This window comes from Simochromis diagramma, unplaced genomic scaffold (assembly GCF_900408965.1).
Source record: "Simochromis diagramma unplaced genomic scaffold, fSimDia1.1 OVJJ01000816.1, whole genome shotgun sequence".
In the NCBI taxonomy this organism is placed as follows: Eukaryota; Metazoa; Chordata; class Actinopteri; order Cichliformes; family Cichlidae; genus Simochromis; species Simochromis diagramma.
This window is the reverse complement of record NW_024386908.1, coordinates 8,837,546-8,855,813: the sequence shown is the minus strand read 5'-3', so window position 1 is coordinate 8,855,813 and position 18,268 is coordinate 8,837,546. Positions and strand designations below refer to the sequence as shown.

The following is an 18,268-nucleotide window of genomic DNA, read 5'->3' as shown; positions in this document are numbered from 1 at the left end:
TCACAGGATCCCAACATGTGTCGTGTCTTTTGCCCTGATAAGATCGAGCCATTTTCGGCGACACGAATGGGACCGCAGCAGTTTTATTCAACTGTTTGGTGTCCAAAAAGATAAATAAATAAAAACTCAAAAACTGCATCAAAGTTTTGATGATTCTGCGTCATTTCACCCTTTGTGGTGATGTAAGTGACATAAATACCGTACTTAACACAGGCAGGCTGGCTGACTCACAGCTGCAATCAGCACTGAAACATCAGGATGTGAGGTGCTTTTAACAGTACTGTGAAAGGCCATTTGAACATATGAAAAGAGAGAAAGACTGCAGATCAGTTTAATAGCAAAGAGGACGACACGTGTGTGTGTGTGTTTTACATTTCAATGAAAGACTGGAGGTGAGTCATCATCTGTGCTGACAGTGCTCTTCAAGAGAAAAATGTCAGAATGGACTCTACTGTAAGTGTGGGTGTTAACATCACGCAGTTCACACCTTTGAGTCACAGCTATAGTTTTCAGTTCATGCACATGGGTCTGGTGTCCTAATATTTGGCTTCTCAGAAGATTCCTGCACAGCTTCTTAATCTTAAAATTCTATCCCTCATATACTCACGTTTTTAGCGTGCCAGATGTCATGAGCTCAGTGACGAGAACAATGCATTTCTTTCCTTTGCAGGGACCCTCCCAGGAGTCATAGAAGCGGACAATGTTAGGATGCTGGAGACCCTTCAGCATGCCGGCCTCCTCTTTGAACCGCTGACGCTCGGACTTGGACAGTTTACGATCCTGCAAACGGGACAGAAAGGGAAACTTGGTCACGTGTACACAAAAACCGAGAGAAACGTTACAACGTGAATGAGAAGGGAGGGAATGTTTTTCCTAAATTAATGCTGTGTCAGTAGTACATTATTACAGCATGTGCAATTACAATCAAATCAAGTCAGGAAGAGGCTCGAGGGCTGGAGAGGAGAGCTAATCAGAAGAGAACAAAGAGATTACGCAGAAACGAAAATGGGAGGGGAGGAGAATGACAATTCCTATGAAACATGACTCCATATAAGCTCAGAGAAACTGATAACAATAATCTTTTACACTGATGAACAGCAGCTGAACATACTGTACTGAAATACAAGTGCAGATGAAACGGGGGGGAACCTGATACTATCCGAAAACCTTTCTGCATTACACTAGTAAAGGACAGGGATAAAAGAGAAGTGTCCTTTCATCTTAACTCAAAGACTCCACAAAAATCCATTAGACAGAGTGACGAACAGCTCCACACTCGATCTTCTTTTGACCTGAGCTGTGCGATATTTATTGGTGAAGCACTCTGTTTCAAACCAAAGGCTAATATTCACACCTGTGTTGCATTTATGTGTTCATGAAATTTTGCCAGCAGTCCTACATTTACAAAATTAGTCAGTGTTCAACCAATTGACAAGCTACTCGGGTGACTATTTTATTGGGAAATATAAAACTGTTAGGGTTAGAGGATGATTTAAAGAGAAGTTCATTGTCTGAAAACCCAGAACCAGAAAATCATAAGACGCTAACCCCCCCCCGATCGCTATCTAAGTGAAAATGGACTCAACTGCTGCAGTAAATGGCTTCTTGATAATGAACACACATCAAATCCTCGGCTTCCACCACCTACGTCATCATTGTTATTCTCAATGGGAATTGCAGTCTACAGCGCTTGCACCAAGCTTCAGCTGTCTCTACCTGAAGTGGTAGCAGCCTCCCAGTAGGTGGTTGACCAAAACAAGCTGAGAAAAAAAAAAGCCACAGTCTGCATTCCTCCCTCCTGTGGAATACTGGCTTCTCAGAAACATCCTCCACACATTTTAACAGGAATTCCAGCTCAACCACTGATACCTCAATAAAAACGCAAAAGTCAATGTTAGCAGGGGACCTGCTGTAAAAATCTTTAAGCATGCCCGCGTTTGTACACTGACAAATATGTCAGGAAAATCCTAAGTAGTTTACTAATAAACAAGTGAACGATCACTCTGTGCTGTCTTTTTGTTGTTATTGTCTTCTTTGGGCTCTTCCTGTCATCCTGGAGGTCACTTCCTGTTAAAAGGGAGTTCTTCCACCCCACTGTCACCAAATCATTGCTCATAGAGGATCGTCTGACTGCTAGGGTTTTCACCTCACCACAGAAAGTGCCAAATCCATATTCACAAAATAAAACTAAACTAAATTGTTGCAATTTAAAGGAGTATATTATTTAGTAAATTGTGCTAGGCTTGTTTATCAATTTTAGTGGGAATGTCTAATGGTAAGCCAAATATCTGTGTGATTATTTGCTTTTGTCTGCATGTGTTTTGAACCGCTCTTCACCAGCTCTGTGTCTAACCATATTTGACACATTCAGCACATCGCTCCCCAAAAATAAACAAAATCATGGCTGCCTGACGACGATAAAATAAGGTGACGACATCTCAGTACTCACAGGATTTAGGCCCAAAAAAAGTCTAAATTTCTCTCAATTATTAAGTCTGGCAGTTACAAGCAAGTTGAGCCAGATTTGGGAAAAGGATTAAAACAAATATGAAAGAGGTGCTCCAATTAACGTGGGACAAACAGAAATTCGTGCTTTGACAGGAAGTCGTGACACATCCAGGTCGTTTCATAACGTCGGTGACCCTTTTAGAGGATGAAATTATGGGAAAGTGAACTGACAGATTGGTTTACAGATGAGCACAGAAAGAGCAGCAGGATTGACACACAGGGCTGCGACTCCATCGAGGTGCAGACACCACAGTATACAGTCTAAAAATATAAGAAACGGCAGTGGTTTAGAGGCTATAGACGTCAGAGCTTAGACACCTACTCCCATAATGTTACAGGGATTATCGCCAAGGCAACCACTTTTTAAAAAGAGGTCCAATGAGGGCACATCATTCAACTCTTTTATTTTTTCAGTCCAAAACATCAACGCTGTCTTTCATAAAATGCTGTTAATCTGCTCTTCTTCTTTTTTTAAGCTTTGTATTGTTTTATTTTAGTACTCTATTTGAATATGAATCCGACCCAACACAAAACATCCAGTGCATTAGCAAAATCATCTGAGACAGACGAGACACTTGCCATCAATCATTCAAATGGTTTTAAAGCTCCAGTAGACAGTCTGATTTGATAACAGCCCCACAAACCACCCCAAAAAACCTTGGACACAGTGGCGCACCGGAAAAATTCCTGAAAATTTAAGTGAACAGATGGAAACTTTTAAATCCAATAAGTACAAAAAAGAAGTGCTGTATGGTATTTTAGATAAACTAATTTAGATTTTATGATGTTAAATAACCATAAAAATACCTTTTATGCAATATTTGATCTTTTCAAGCACTTGTGTGTAAATGTGAGGGGGAATTTTCTTCGTTCCTTTTGTGTGTTTCCAAAAGAATAAATCTCCACTTGCGGTACCCTTCAGGTTCTTAAATGAATTTCTCAATAATACGACTACTAAACCCCCAGTTTGAGTAGTAATTTATTTTATAATGATTGTAGTTCTGAAGTCAGTTAAATTGTGTGTATATGGGAATATTTTTCATAAAGAAATTTAAAAAAACTATCACCGTTTAGACCACCAGCTTTGACAAACAAACAGCCGCTCAAACAGTTCGGCGCTGCTCGGTCACAATGAGCAAGCGTTCGGAAATGTTATAAAGCTATTAGAAAATCTTGTGAGCTCCTTCAGAGATTAGGACAATCTCTGAGGTGATGATCTCATACTGTCATATTGTATAACCCAGGGCCTCATCTATATCATATGACTTCGAGAGTGAGAGAGAGAGAGGAGAGGGGGATGTCGGAAAGGTTTAGTGTGTTTCTGAAGTGCATTAATGTGTGTCAGGGAGGGTGTGAGTGTTTTATGGCCTGTAACATCTTATCCCTTTATCCTGCAGCAACCATTCGCCCAGCGATAGCCCATTAGCAATCGACACACAAAACATCCATGTGAGTGCTGACTGTACCCCCTCGCTCTTCTATTATCTCTTTCCTATTATGATCACATGACTCCACGCTCACCATGGCCGTAGGTCACCTGACTGCCTGGAAGCCAGCATTCCATTTCCCAGCAGCACTTAGAAAAGACCCTGACCACTCATATCTCTGCTAAGACACCTCCCTCTGGGCATTAGAAGATTTACTCACTCGTTGACTTAATCACTCATTCATGCACTCACTGTGTGTGTACTCGCATTTCTCACGAGTAAATGTGCAAAAACAGTCAGATTATAAGCAAGTGTGTTAACATGTAACATGTGCTGCATAAGGTGAAGATTTGGTTCAAGGTCAGGTTTAGGGCGCTATGGTTATTGTTACAGTTAGTCTGCAGGAAATGCATCCAAGTCAACACGATGTTCTCTCAAGTAATGAAAACACAAGTGCATGTGTGCGCATTTGTGTCCACAGACATGGGCCTGAGAAAGCAGACAGCAAGTCTAATGGAGCTGCTAATCCATTATTAATGTTTCCTTCTTCGTTCTAGTGTATAAATGGACACACACACATCTCTGATGCACATAGTAGTAGTGGCTCCAGCACTCTACTCAGAGACAGTGGATTTATATCTAAAAGAAGAGCACGTTTAAAATAAAACAAAGCTGGTGGTAGGATGCGGGTATTTAAGGAATAAATTTGATCCGGGACACATTAGTCATGTTGTCGGGGATGGATGTTTTCTCTCTCCCTCTCTCTCTTTATCCCTTCTTTTCTCTCCATGCTTCAAAACATCATGAGACTCGAGTTTGCCAGACTCAAAAATATCCTCACTTTTCATTCAAACCCACATCTCTCTCTCTCATTCTCATACACGCGCATTTAAGCGAGACACGCCTCCACGCTGGAATCAGCAGCCTCTTATCTGACACTCACACACACACACACACACGTACAGGTCTTTTTAACATAAGGACTTCTCACCCTCTAATCCCTGCATTGTAATCTTACTGTGTTCCCTTAGCCTATCTGACAACTTGAAAGAAGCCACGTATACACATCCCTGCATAAGGTGACAGCACTAAGTATGCCTGCCCTATTTGCACAGCACATGCACTCACATACAGCCAAGGCAGTCCAGACAGGCTGGCAGAAACACAACCTGCAGTGTTACAGTATTAAGCAGTTTCCTGCAGAGATGCTGCAAGCTGATACCCTCTGATCGGCTAATTTAGTCTGGACATCCCTCTGTGCTTTAACACTATGATCACGTGATATGCTCCTCTCTGGTCTGTTGCACCCCGACAGGAGATCAACACCCGCAGCACCAGATGGACCGAACAAGAAAACAACGCGAAAGCCAGGAAAGCACGACGTGACTTTGTGGTATCTTCTTCAAACTTACAGGACATTGTTTAAGTGGCTAATCCCCATGGGGACAACAGATGCCTAAATATAGCGTAAATGATTACACAATTACGTGATGAGAACTGATTCTCAGGCTTTACATTATATAACAGCAATTTTATTAAGTTTTTCTTTTTAATGAAAAGGACACAAACATAAGGAAAAGAAGGGAAAGACACTGTTCTGACAGTTTAATTGGCTGGGAAAATGCTAAACCATCAGGAACTTCAACTGTTTCACCAGCCAAGACCTGTTACATATCTGTTACAGTTTCTGATCCTACCAGGTGTTACAGGGAATTGAGATCAGGGTATTTCCCAGTGATTTAAAGAAAAATCTGTTCCTGATTCAGAGGAAAAATACCTGCAGGACACCAAGATCTTTAGTGTGTGTGCGTTTATGGTGTGTGCTTGTGAGTGGCCAGCAATGCTTTCAAAAACTAAAACAGACAGGGCACAAGACTGTCCAATCAACCTCTCTGTAATCACAGGAAACCCTCATTTCTGTAGAAAACTACAGGAAAATGTAGAATTCATCAGCAAAATGATTAAGATGCAACTGTAAAATGAAAAAGTACATTATTATACATGTTTAGGATTTTATCAATGGTATACTGATGTTCACTGAGTGAATATCAAATATTACACCAGTTTAATGTTGCAAAATAAGACCAAAAAAACTAAAACACTAAAAGAAAAAGGGGATTTTGCACGGTGTGCCAAATGAACCCTGAGAGTTATGTTCCAAATATTGCGATGACGAGCAAATTGGCAGATTCCTGTAGGCTTTGGGTCCATGATATGGAGAAATAGAGTGCTTAGATCCAGTTTATGCTGCTAAAAACATTAACAGATGTTTTGTTTTAAAACCAGATGATGCATCCATGTCAAAAGTTTTTAATACGAGGAATGTAAGTGGTGAGTACTAAGCAATTTCGATATCGGAACTTCAAGCCTGGACATTTCTTGGCATTACCTGATACACGTGAGAATGCAAATGATTGGATTATAAATTAAACAGTCTTTAACCTGCCAGCCTCCTCATAAAAATCAGTGTGATGGTGGAATGCATTGATGTGCGAACAGCTAATACGCCCCTGGCGCTGTGTGTCCTGCATCCTGCATAAACTACCCAGGTTCACCTAAATCACATTCCCAGAGGTGCGATCGCAACTAAAGTGCACCGTTTCCTGTTGTGTGCTACATGCAGCTATCCAGCCTCATCCCAGGTTAATGTAGACAGAAAAGCTTTCACTAAAACAAATTCTATCACGACACAGTATCGTGTTTTTGCTATAATCGTGCAATCCCTTCAAGCAGCCTAACCGTGCAATAAACTTTTGATCCAAATCTGCCAGACTGAGTTGCTGACCCCATTCGAATTTCTTCTAATAAACCTTAAGAGTCCTGACCCGAATTTTGAAGAAAGTTGCAACTCGAGAAAGGAAAACAAGGACATGTAAATCCTAATTACCCCTTAGCTGAGTGAATGAGCTGGTTCGTGTCTAGATACTTTAAAGACCTGTGTGCGTGAAAAAGAGCCGGTACGTTCCATTAAGACCCCCCACAGTCTGGAAACATTCTCCTGCAAAGAATACCCCCACCACCCCCATTATACCCTCACGCGCCTACACATCTAATAAACAAGAGCGCACAAAGGCCCACACATGCCTCACTTAGGCACACAAACCAAACCTCGCCAAGACCTTTACCACAGCTTGTTATGGTTAGCCAGCAAAAGAGAGCGCGAGAGAGAGAGCGGAACAGAGAACGAGCATCTGTTGTGAATAAGAATGGATGAAACGAGACGAAACAGAAGGCAGAGAAAGTCGGGACTGACTGATCATTTCAAAAAGGCATTCACACCTAAACAGCGCCTGCCTTTGCGTTATGCTGTGGTCTCTCACTCGGCTTTTGCTCAGCTCACTCGGAGACCCCCTTTCCTTCCTCATATTACGGTGGTTTTTGGTTTCCCCTCAATCACCACTCTACGTGTTGCAGTAACCAGGGCCATGTGTGCACGTGTGTGTATTGTAATGCTATCTAGGTGCAGCAGAAGCAGTGGGTTCAGCAGAAAATGAGGTGAGATACACGATGTTCGCTGAACATATTCTGCTGGGCGAAATGTTATTTATGGGATTTATGATGGTTCGGTTTACCTTCTCCTACAGGTGGAACACACACTGATGTTCTGGGGTTTTTTTTTTTCCTTTATCTCATTCGTAGACAAACAGACCCATTCATGGGACCTCCGGCTGTGTGTGCCTATGCTGTATGCTCATGAATGTTAACAATAGGTGCCATCTCATCCTGCCACTCACTGTGCACTATTGTCCCAACTCTCTGTGTTGGTGTACACTGTGCAGCCAGCACACACACACACACTCTGCCAGTGTAGTCATTACCCTTTGCTCTGTTGGTCATGCTTCATCTCCCCTCCCCTGCTCTGTCTCCTCAGTGTTTTTCCTTGGCAATTTTTTTTTACTCCCTTACTATCCTACACATTTTCCATTCACACATTCCCTCAGATTAAGAGCAGGATGGGTTTTAAATATGCCCCCCCCCTTCTGACATCAGCCTCTACGATTCAGTCACTTGATCCAATCTTGATCCAAGGCTAATGAGAGGAAATCTGAGGATAACGAGCGGAACTTCTGGTGTAAAGTTCTTCGCTCTAAAGTGTTAATCTGCAACAGCATGCCATGAACAAAGAATCTCATTATACCTGGAATAATCCCAATTCCAGGAGCTAATGAGTAAAACTTTGACACGCCAGCTTCATGATGACCAAACAGGATATAAATAATGTTATTCAGCATTTCGACTGCCTTAAAAACAAAGAGCGAGGCACAATTCATCGCCCTTTGAACATGCTCAAGTTACAGGACATGATTTCTTACAACAAAGCTTACAGTCTAATACCGCACTAATGCCAACAGGCATAAAGCAGGACTCTTATAAAGCTGCATTCATTGAATATAGTTTTAAATGAAATGATTAGCAACCAACAATGGGTTCCTTTGTTGTTCAAACCATAAACACAGATCCAGTGAAGTCACATGAAAAAAATAATAATAAAAATAGGGGGATACAGTGGAAAGGTTACCGCTGGCCACAACGGAAGGGTTTTGAATTAAGAAAGAAAACAGTAGCTTTGCTGTAGGGAACAAGCTGTTGTTTGGTTTAGATGTTTATTTTCATTAGCTGTAATAAATCGCTTGCTTTTTACTTTCTTTTAATTTGTGTCATCCGTTCGTGAGTTGAAGACTCAAGGAAACGGAATCGAAATATGAAGATTTTAAGCTCCCTTTAATTTCGTAATTAGTTTAGTATGCGGTGGTCCAATTAATTCTACACAAGCAGTCTGTACGGAGAGTTCAAAGTTCAGAATCCTGTCTCCCTTGAAAACACCGAACAGTCTTTGAATATTTATAAACTTTTACGCGCTCTAAATAATATTCAGTATGTAAAAATGTTCTACTTTTTTACATTGTCGTCTCTTCTAGGCAAAGCACACCAATACAGCGCAGACAGTACAGTTCCCAAACACTAAGTGCTGCCCCTCAGCAGGTTTCCCAAAGCTGACCAATCAAAAAGAAGCAGGCTTTTACGGATAGAAGACGCTGCTAAAGAGACAAAAGCTAAATTCTGTTGTTTCGGAGAATGAAGTGGGGGTCTGCATAGTAGGATATCTGTTAAAAAGTGGATTTTTTTGTAACTAATATCATGCAAAGCTACTTTATTAATTCAGCATAATAGATCCTCTGTGCCATTGAAATGAGTTTGCCAGATCAAGTGTGCATAATCACTTGTGTTCGTGTAGCAGTACTATATGACGTGAACGTCACAATGCTTTTAAAGCCCATGCCTCTTTTCTACCTATTTGTGTGCATGTGTATGTTGCATTTGTGTGTATATAGCGATAGGATATTTCTGTTTAAAAGGCAGTAGTCTTAATATAGCAGAAATCCACCTGCATGTTAACACATCATAAACAGATGAGACAGAATGGAAATGATCCTGAAGTGTATACTCCTCAGACCTTTAAATCTTATTTAATGTCCCTTCAACTGAATGAGTTGTATGTTCAATGCCAGGGGGAAAAAAACAAAAGCATGCGCTTCTGTGAAAGTCTCTGAAGTTTTAAAGAAAGAGGAAACATCCCATATACTGTGGAAGGATCATGAATAAAATCCCTTCTAAATCCGACTAAAATACCAACAGATGCTACCAGCAGGAGTTCATTACGAGAAACCTAATATCCATGTCTGTGTGTTTATATGCTGTGTATGTTCTTGTGTGCCATTCCTCGATTCTATAACATGTAAATGACACATTACGCCGTGGCCGCAGTAGCCGATAATAACAGAGGGTTGGGGTCAGCGTTAGAGAAGGGACTCAGGCTGTCCCAGAAAAAAATCTGTGACATAATCTGTGAGGACTATCACTTTACACGCCATTAAAACTAGGCCTCCACTATTAACGCCTAAGCTGAACTTCAGCACTTCTCCAGTTTCACTTTAAAGATCAGCAGCCATCAGCATCCAATCACATGACAGCACTTTGTGTGTCTTAACGCACTGCAGTAAACAAAAAGGATGGCCTATTAAGGCATTCAGCTAGAAAATAATGTGGTTTTAAAAAAAAAAAAATTTCCTTTATTTAGAAAGTGAGCAAGTACAGTATGACATTATTACATCTTATAAGTTGTGGCAGAGTCCAATGGAAGCCTGCAAAAACTTAGCTAGATTTATTTTCTTCTAAGACTTCATCAAAACAAGATTTCTGACTTTGCTCTACTGGTCTCTGTAGAAACATCAACTATCATGTTTGACATGTGCTCATATGATATAATTTGAAATAACTTTAAACAGCACAATTTAAATCATACGATTAGAAAAAGACTAAAGAAGTATATTTTGTTTGGAAGGCTTTTGTTATTATAAATGTACTTTTCTTAGTGCTTATTTTCTGATTATGTTTGTCTTATGCAGGCCAGTATATTAAGAGGCCACTTTTCAGTCATAAAGTCTGTCAAAGGGTTTGCATCTGAACAAACCTTTAGATTAATGTCCTTTAGAGAGATGAAGCCAAAATGGAGATGTTTTGCTATAATGCAGCGGTCCCCAACCTTTTTTGCGCCACGGACCGGTTTATGCCTGACAATATTTTCACGGACCGTCCTTTAAGGTGTCGCGGATAAATACAACAAAATAAAACTAGTACCGGTACTGAAAAAAGAAGATTTATTCATAACACACATGAAAAGACCCAGGAAAACAGAGTTAACGATAAAAACGATAACAAAATAACGCTGAAAACCGATAAAAACCATGAAAACCATACATTTCACACCTGAGCCTCAAATCTCGCGGCCCGGTACCAAACGACTCACGGACCGGTACCGGTCCGAAGCCCGGGGGTTGGGGACCGCTGCTATAATGGACAGATTTTTTGGGAAAAAAATCAAACACAGCACCTCAGCACAAACACATCATACAAGTGAAAAGCATTGTGGTGGAAGGGTATCATACATATAATGATTACTTCAGGTTATTGTTGCTAAAGTTGGTTCCACAAGCTATTAAATCGAGCATACTTTTTTCACAGGACTGCATAGACTGCTTTTAAATTTGTCTTTTTTAAATGACTGTAGCTACACAGACTTGGACTATGCTAAAAAATAAGAAAACTAAGAAAAAGCCTAACAGGTCCACTAAACATTTACCTGTTTCTTTCAACTGACTATTTATTTCTTTAAGCTATGTATTTCAATCATTTTTAAGTATTAACTTATCTAGTTCACGACTACTTGACATTTTTCTATTTTTTATTGCAAATGTAATGACAGAATTGATGTTTTTAATGAGTAAAGCATATCCTTCATGCACACCCTTGGAAACTGCAGAAGTATAAGTACCTCCAGTCAGGAATTATTACAATTTATCTGCCATACAGCATCAAGCACTTCTACTGACGCCTGGCAAACAATGATCAAAGACAAAGATGAAAGCAAGAAGAATTTTTAGGTAATATTTTTTGACTTAATATGATGACAACCTCTTCAAGGTTTGCCATGTTAACCTCTTTGTTACTTTAGAATTTCTAGATTTTACACTTTTTTTTTTTTTTTTTTTTACAGATTTTTCCTTTTCACTGACACAGACCGACTGCAGGATAGTACTGGAATCACACTGGTGCCATGCACCAACAGGCCACTTGGATGACCTGATACCATCTTCTACTTTCGTGGGCTCCCCTTATTTTTTTTTTAGAAGCATCCTAGTTGTTTTGCTTTTACATAAATCATAATTTTAGGTCACAAACAGAGAGGAGAGTAAAAGCGTGTACTTAAAACTGTGCGCTGAATATTTAAAGAGCTCAGTATTTATGCTCTGTCAGTCTAACAACCACTTTAGTCAGAGGAACCAACAGGGTGTTTACATGAATATAGTGTTGCTGCAGCACAAACGCACACCGACTCGTAGGACACTACACACTATGTCAATGATGTGTTTGTGCGCTTGTGCCGTTTCAGACTCCTCCACAAGCCTGCAAGGCTGTCAACAGATTAACAGAAACACTGAAGGCGCACACATGCACACAAAGAACTACTAAAGGAAATGCACAGCCGGAGAAGAAACCATATGCATGTGTGCATAAATACACAAACGCACTCACACACACACACACCACTTCACAACTCTCTTCTATACAATAAACATAAAAGGAGGATTAGCTCATGTAAACACAGAAAGAGAGTGGGAAAAGAGATGTGAGGAAATGAGACAAAAGAAACGGCTGGAAGTGGAAGTGAATGCAAAAGAACATCTGCATTTCCCCCCTTTTCTGTCCTTTTCCTCACTTAGCAATGGCCCATATTTCCTTTGCAGCTGGTTGGTTAAAGCGAGGCAGAGCAACCCATTTAGGCTCCATCCTTGACCGGGGTAACCAGAGAAGTTGAACAGATACAGGCTACCGATAGAGCCATGCAATAAAAACTGAAGTAATCTGTGAGAGACAACTGGACGAGATCCAGTAGGATCTGCAGCCAAGTGTTCATGTTTATGCGTGCGTGCATGTGTGTGTGTGTTTATGTGCGTTTCTCTGTGGGCCTGTCTGACGAGTGACTGTGGTTTTGTTACATGCAGGTTTTAGGGTTAATTTGTTCCAGATGTGAGTCCGTTACTGCCAAAGTGCACGGTCTTACAAGACATTAGCCTAGTTTTTCTTGTACTTTCTTCAAGTAGCCCTCTGAGATGCACACACGCAGACGTTTGATTTGAATCAAACTGATTTAAACACACGTGAATGTTTAAGAAGACATCCATCTTTCTTGACTTTTCGCACCCTTTCCTTTTATAGGTTTATAGATGCAAATGCGCTGAAAACGAGCGCACACGACAAACAAAGCAGGCAGCGAGGAAGAGGCGTGACAGCAGAAGCAAGGATGGAAGTGAGGTTACAGGAAGAGGAAATGGGCATATTTGTCCTCTGAAGTGTTTCCTGTTGGGACAACACACAATGCAGAGATATTCCATACAGTGAAAAACAGCGTTTGTACACGTTTGGGATAATAACGTTTCTCAGGGAACAAGGAAATTGGACAAGACTGTGAAGTCCAAAATAAATAAAAGATTTCAAAAACAGTGCGCTTTCCTTGACAGCTACAATCCAGCCAACTGTGAAAACAAAAGATGCGAGAGATGGAGAAAAGTCTAGAGAGGCAGAAATGGAGACTGGATTATATGACAATGATGCAATAACTGTGTGAACGTGCGCACACACAAACACACACTCATGGTGTAGGGTTACTGCAGAGGTGCCTGTCTGTCTCTCTAAAGCCTCAGTGAGAGACAGAGATGTCAATGTCACAAGGCCTGAGTCAGTCTAACGCTTACATCAACTAGAAAAACACGCTGCCTTTGTCAAGCAAAATGAGGGCTGTGCCGCTGATGTTGTTGATGCATGAAAACACTGTTTTTCTGGTTGCGATTCGGTTGTTATTTAGCAAGAATTAGACGACAGAGTAGTGGGAAGGCATTCAAAAGTGCTAAGATGTAGAGAGGAATGGGGAAATTAAAGGGAAAGAAAAGGGGGCGGAGTATAGAGAAGGAGGGCTGATGGGAGCAGAGCAGAAGAGGAGATGAGGAACGGAAGAGGAGAGAAAAGCGGGAGGAGGAGACGGAGGTTTTAAGGATGATCAAGAGAAGGGAAAGAGGAGAAGTAGGAAGAAGGGAAGATAATAACAGGAAAGAACGAGAGGACATGCTGGATTTGCAGAGATGAGAAGAGTGGGAGGGAAGATGTTCATATAATGAGCTGTCAATTGAGACAAAAGCAAACTTGTATAACTTCATAATGAGTCTCATTCTCGGGATAGATAAGAGTAATAATGGCAACGAGGCCTCGTTAATGAGACTACTACAAAAATTCGCACACAATATAACAAACTTTTCCTAAAGTGAACTCTTATACCAAGATAACCCAGATTAAAAGTTTAACAAAGACACTTTTGCAAAAGGAGAAAAATCAAAAGGTTAATTCATAGAGCGACAGCCAGAATCAGTAGTTCTTACCTCTGCTCAGGCTAACATTGTTTAAAATAATGAGGCATGAAATAGCTTCATTTTTAAAGCTGGAAATGTTTCCTTTTTTCCCCTCTGAAGCCCAGAACAAGCTCTTAATGTATTTTTAAATTCTAATTAAGAAGGTTGAGAAGGTTTTTACCAATATAATGATCCTAACTGTTCTTTTCCAAATTTCCACAGCCAGACTATGAACAACAGTGTGCATGTAACCTGTAAGTATCACTAACATTGCAGTACAAACAAGTACAAACTGACCCCGATTCAAGTGAACTGGAGCAAAGAAGGGACTCAAACTGGTGGAAGAATCTAAAATACAATAAATAAATAAAATAAACAATAAAGTAATAAAATAAATAATAAAATACTGTTATTTGATGCTAGTGTTCAAGTCTAGAACCACACATAATAGTGCTCGGAGAATGATAGAGCGCTATTAGCTGAAAACTTGACATATCGCTACATGATGTGCAGTTTGCCCTTTAAAAATTTGAGGAAACTGTACAACTGGAGAACAAAAGAAGAGTTGTCAGGACTAAAAACAACTATATATATTGCATGATGCCTACTTCCTAAGGACATGAAAGTCATATCCTTAAAAAGTAGGGGGAAAAATCCAACAAAGACCTGATACAGGACATGAGAGGTGGATCTGGTCCTTTTGTTGATTTCCTTACTGGAGCCTGAATGGAAGGTGGCTGTCAAGGAGCCATTCTTAAGGAAAGGACACACTAAGAAAGGCTGAGCTTTGTACATTACACAAGAACAGGATTGAAAATCTGTGGCAACAGGTCCTATGGAGTGATCACTCAAAATACAAAAGTTTTTGTTCTAATTGTCATCAATATGTATGGAGGAGGTCAGGATAGAGCTACAACATGGCATTTTTACAGCCATCTGTCATGGGTGGAGCTGTATTTTAGCCAGCGGTGTTGGGGATCCTGTCAAAATCGGTGTAATTATGAATGCAGCAAAGTAGTTTTGGGTTTTCAACCACAATGCAACAAGTTCTGGAAAATATGTGATTGCAAACAGCTTTATTGATTAGTAGAACAATGATTCCAAACACTGCAGTTTAAAGCATATCTGGATAGAAAAACACATAATGGAAAAATGTCAGTCATAGATTAGTCTCAGAGCCTGGAGCTCAATATTATGGACGCAGGGGATCATGCTGACAGAGAACGGCACAAAAGGCACAAAAGGCAACAAACACACAAAGAAGAGCTTTGAATGTCCTTCACGAAGAAGCCTAGAGAACTATTCCTGAAGACTACTTAAAGAAATGACAAAGTTTACCTAAGAGAGTTCAGGCTAAGTTGAAGAATAAAGGTGGTCATACCAAATATGAACTCTAAAGCTTGTTATATTTCCAAGTGTGTTTGCAATGAAGTGCTTCCTTTTTTTTGTCCAAGACAACACATTTTACTTCACCTTACTAACTACTTTATTATCCCAGAGGAGCATCTCGTGAATCACTTTGGGTCCCAGCCTATAGTAAAAAAGTTAGCCTGTTATTTCAGCTGCTTCTTTTTGCTGCGATGGTTGTCAGACTCTTCTGTTATGTGGCGAGAAACTGGATAATTACAATAATGTACAGCTCTGCTGCCTCTGAAAGGAAACACTATAATTAATCATAAGGTGCATCTGGCTACAATTAGCTTTACAAAGAGCTGTAGAATAAACCAGCTTTTATCACCACTGAGTGGTAAAAGCGCTGTAACTGTAAAAGAAACTTTTACTGTGTCTGTAACCTGAATTCTCCGCAGTATGAAAGATGTCCAACCTTCTTCCTTTGAAACAATGACAACAATAAGCTATGACAATATGATTTTCAAGCCTGGGGTAGAACAATTGTAGCCTAAAATAGAAATAAGGGTCGGATTAAGCTGTAAGTGGCACTAATTCTCTTCTTGTCTATTCTTTCCTCTATTCTAGTCAAAAAAGCAAGAAAATATGGATGTATTTATTTATGAAGATGATATGGGGTAAGCAGGAGACCATATCTTGGAAAGACTTTGCAAAATGCATTTGAACAACTGCATTTTGTTTCTTGGCCAGCTATGAACTCATTAGCTAGCAGTATGCAGGAGTATAACTCATTATTTCCTGGTCCTTTTAACTACTTTAACAGGTGGGGTATGTAAGAATGGGCTGCCATAAATAACTGTAAGAATTTAAAGAAAACCCAAGTGCTGCTTATTAGATTCATTATATATGACAATGTGGTAAAAAGTAAAAGTATATATCATAAAAATCTTAACAGTGTAACAGAATATTAAGTAAATTACGTACATAAAGTGAAAATGACCAGATGCATATATAAAACATGCAAATTGGAAACAAATGTTTTGCTGTATTTTAATCACATATGCATTTTTTCGTCCATTTAGATTACGTATACTCGAACTGAATGAGCAGAAAAGCAATAGGAGCGCGCTGCCAACAGAAATCCCTCTTCTAGACTCGCTGGCTGAGATAAAAACAAAAGAGCATGAGCGCGTGCGCACATACACACACGTTACATCAGCTGCTGGAGGTTTAATAGAGGTCAGAAAAACAGGGTTGAAGTCAGAGAGGAGAAAAAAGTAGGTAAGAAAGTTCCAGTCGGGCAAAAACAGAGCAAGAGCCAAACATGAATTCATACACAGTGCAGCGCACACATAACATGTATGGATGCACGCTAAAGGAAGTGCTGCACAGCCAGAATGTTTGCATTGATAAATCCATTTGGTTTGTGATAAGACAGCTTGGCCTGTCTGTTCAAGCAGCTTTTCGACACATATGACCCTTTATGTGATGACTGGTGACCGGTGAAGGGAAACGTGTGCGCCAAGACGCGATCCATCGGAACCATAACTTCAAAACGACTCCCCACACCTGCCTGTAACAAGTGCCGTGCCGACACGTGGAGCAGCATCGCTGTTCGTGAATGTTGCGGCGTGCAATCCAGAGTAAATCATTAATTTTTCTGATAAAAACCCGACCAACACCCACGCATTTGTCTCAGACATGTTCAGACATGGTCTCACTGTATGAAGAACTTAACTGGCATTTGTGAAAATATCGTGTCAGACTAGAGATACTGACATCCATAAACAGATCTCTTAGTGTATCACGGGTACGGGGGATTAAACTTGTGGGCCTACTTTGCTGCTTGAACCCCCGCCATCTGGAAACATTACTGTCATGGTTCCCCAGCTGAGCAGGGAATGCAAAACCTCGCCCGGCCGCACTGTCCCACCCGAGGAGCGACATGTGCCACACATTGCGATATCTAGAACATTTCAAGCTTCTTCTTAGGATATTTTTACTACTCAAAGCTTATTTCTGCGACTGTAGAGGGAACCATACCCCCAAATCTGAAGAGCTGGGCCCAAGCAAAACGTCCTAGTTACATTAGATAACAACATTAGTCACAGGTTTCATGTGGCAGTATTACTTGTTGACTGCAAACTTGATCGATGAACAATGCAGAGGAGTATGAGCAAACTGCATAAATCTTGTACCATTAAAACTTCCCCTACTGTGTTGACATAATTTATTGACAGCTGCTATTGAAACTCTGTACGGTACATGGTTATTACCTAGGTTTATTTCAATACGCATAAAAATACTTCTTCAAACGCTGAAGAACCTGAGGTGCAAATGCACACGTGTCTGACAGGTCTTCACATGTCTGAAAGAGAGCTTATCAACTGTCAGTTATTTATTTAGTATCAATCATACACAAGGCATCTACCCAATAGGCGTCGCTGGTGGCGATCCCAACAGGCGGGTTTGTGTTGTGGGAATGAGCCGAATGCATAATCTCTCTGAAGGAAGAGATGGTGTTGTTAAAACAGAAAAAGGCAGATGAGAAAGCAGAAGCAGGACACGCACAAAAACACGGAGAATCAACCGTTTTAACAGAACATGCAAATGATGAAGCAGACTAGCGTGGATTAGCGAACACAAAAAAACAGACTCATCTGTCACTGAAAACCAAACCATTTCCCGAACCACTCCGGGGTCAGATGGTGATGAGGATAATTGATGAGGGATCGGCATGCGCGCGCTCACAGTCAGCACAGATCGTCAAATATGATTCACGCTCTTTGCGTTTTCCTCTGTGTTTGTCTTCTGGCTCTGCCAGTCCTTCATCACTCTGAAAGTCTCCCCCGACAGACATGTCAAGTGACCCAAACGCTGACCCTAAAATCTGACCCCGGGCCTCTGTGCTCAATGGGACCCTCAATCTCTCTCCTTGAGTAGGTGCATGTGTGTGTTTGCAAGCATGCCAGAGTGTGAATGCTCATATTGTGCTCTCTGTTTGTACATGTGTTTAAGTGT

At 40.6% G+C, this 18,268-nt stretch overlaps 1 protein-coding gene across 11 annotated transcripts in view; it reads right to left on the bottom strand.

The window, feature by feature from the left end:
• Positions 1–18,268, bottom strand: part of wnk1b (WNK lysine deficient protein kinase 1b) — a 92,817-nt gene that overhangs the window by 48,389 nt on the left and 26,160 nt on the right. For all 11 annotated transcript variants that reach the window (XM_040035277.1, XM_040035279.1, XM_040035278.1 and 8 more), the window contains exon 3: positions 608–780. In XM_040035277.1, coding sequence (XP_039891211.1) covers positions 608–780 — 173 coding nt within the window. The remainder of the gene's footprint in view (positions 1–607; positions 781–18,268) is intronic.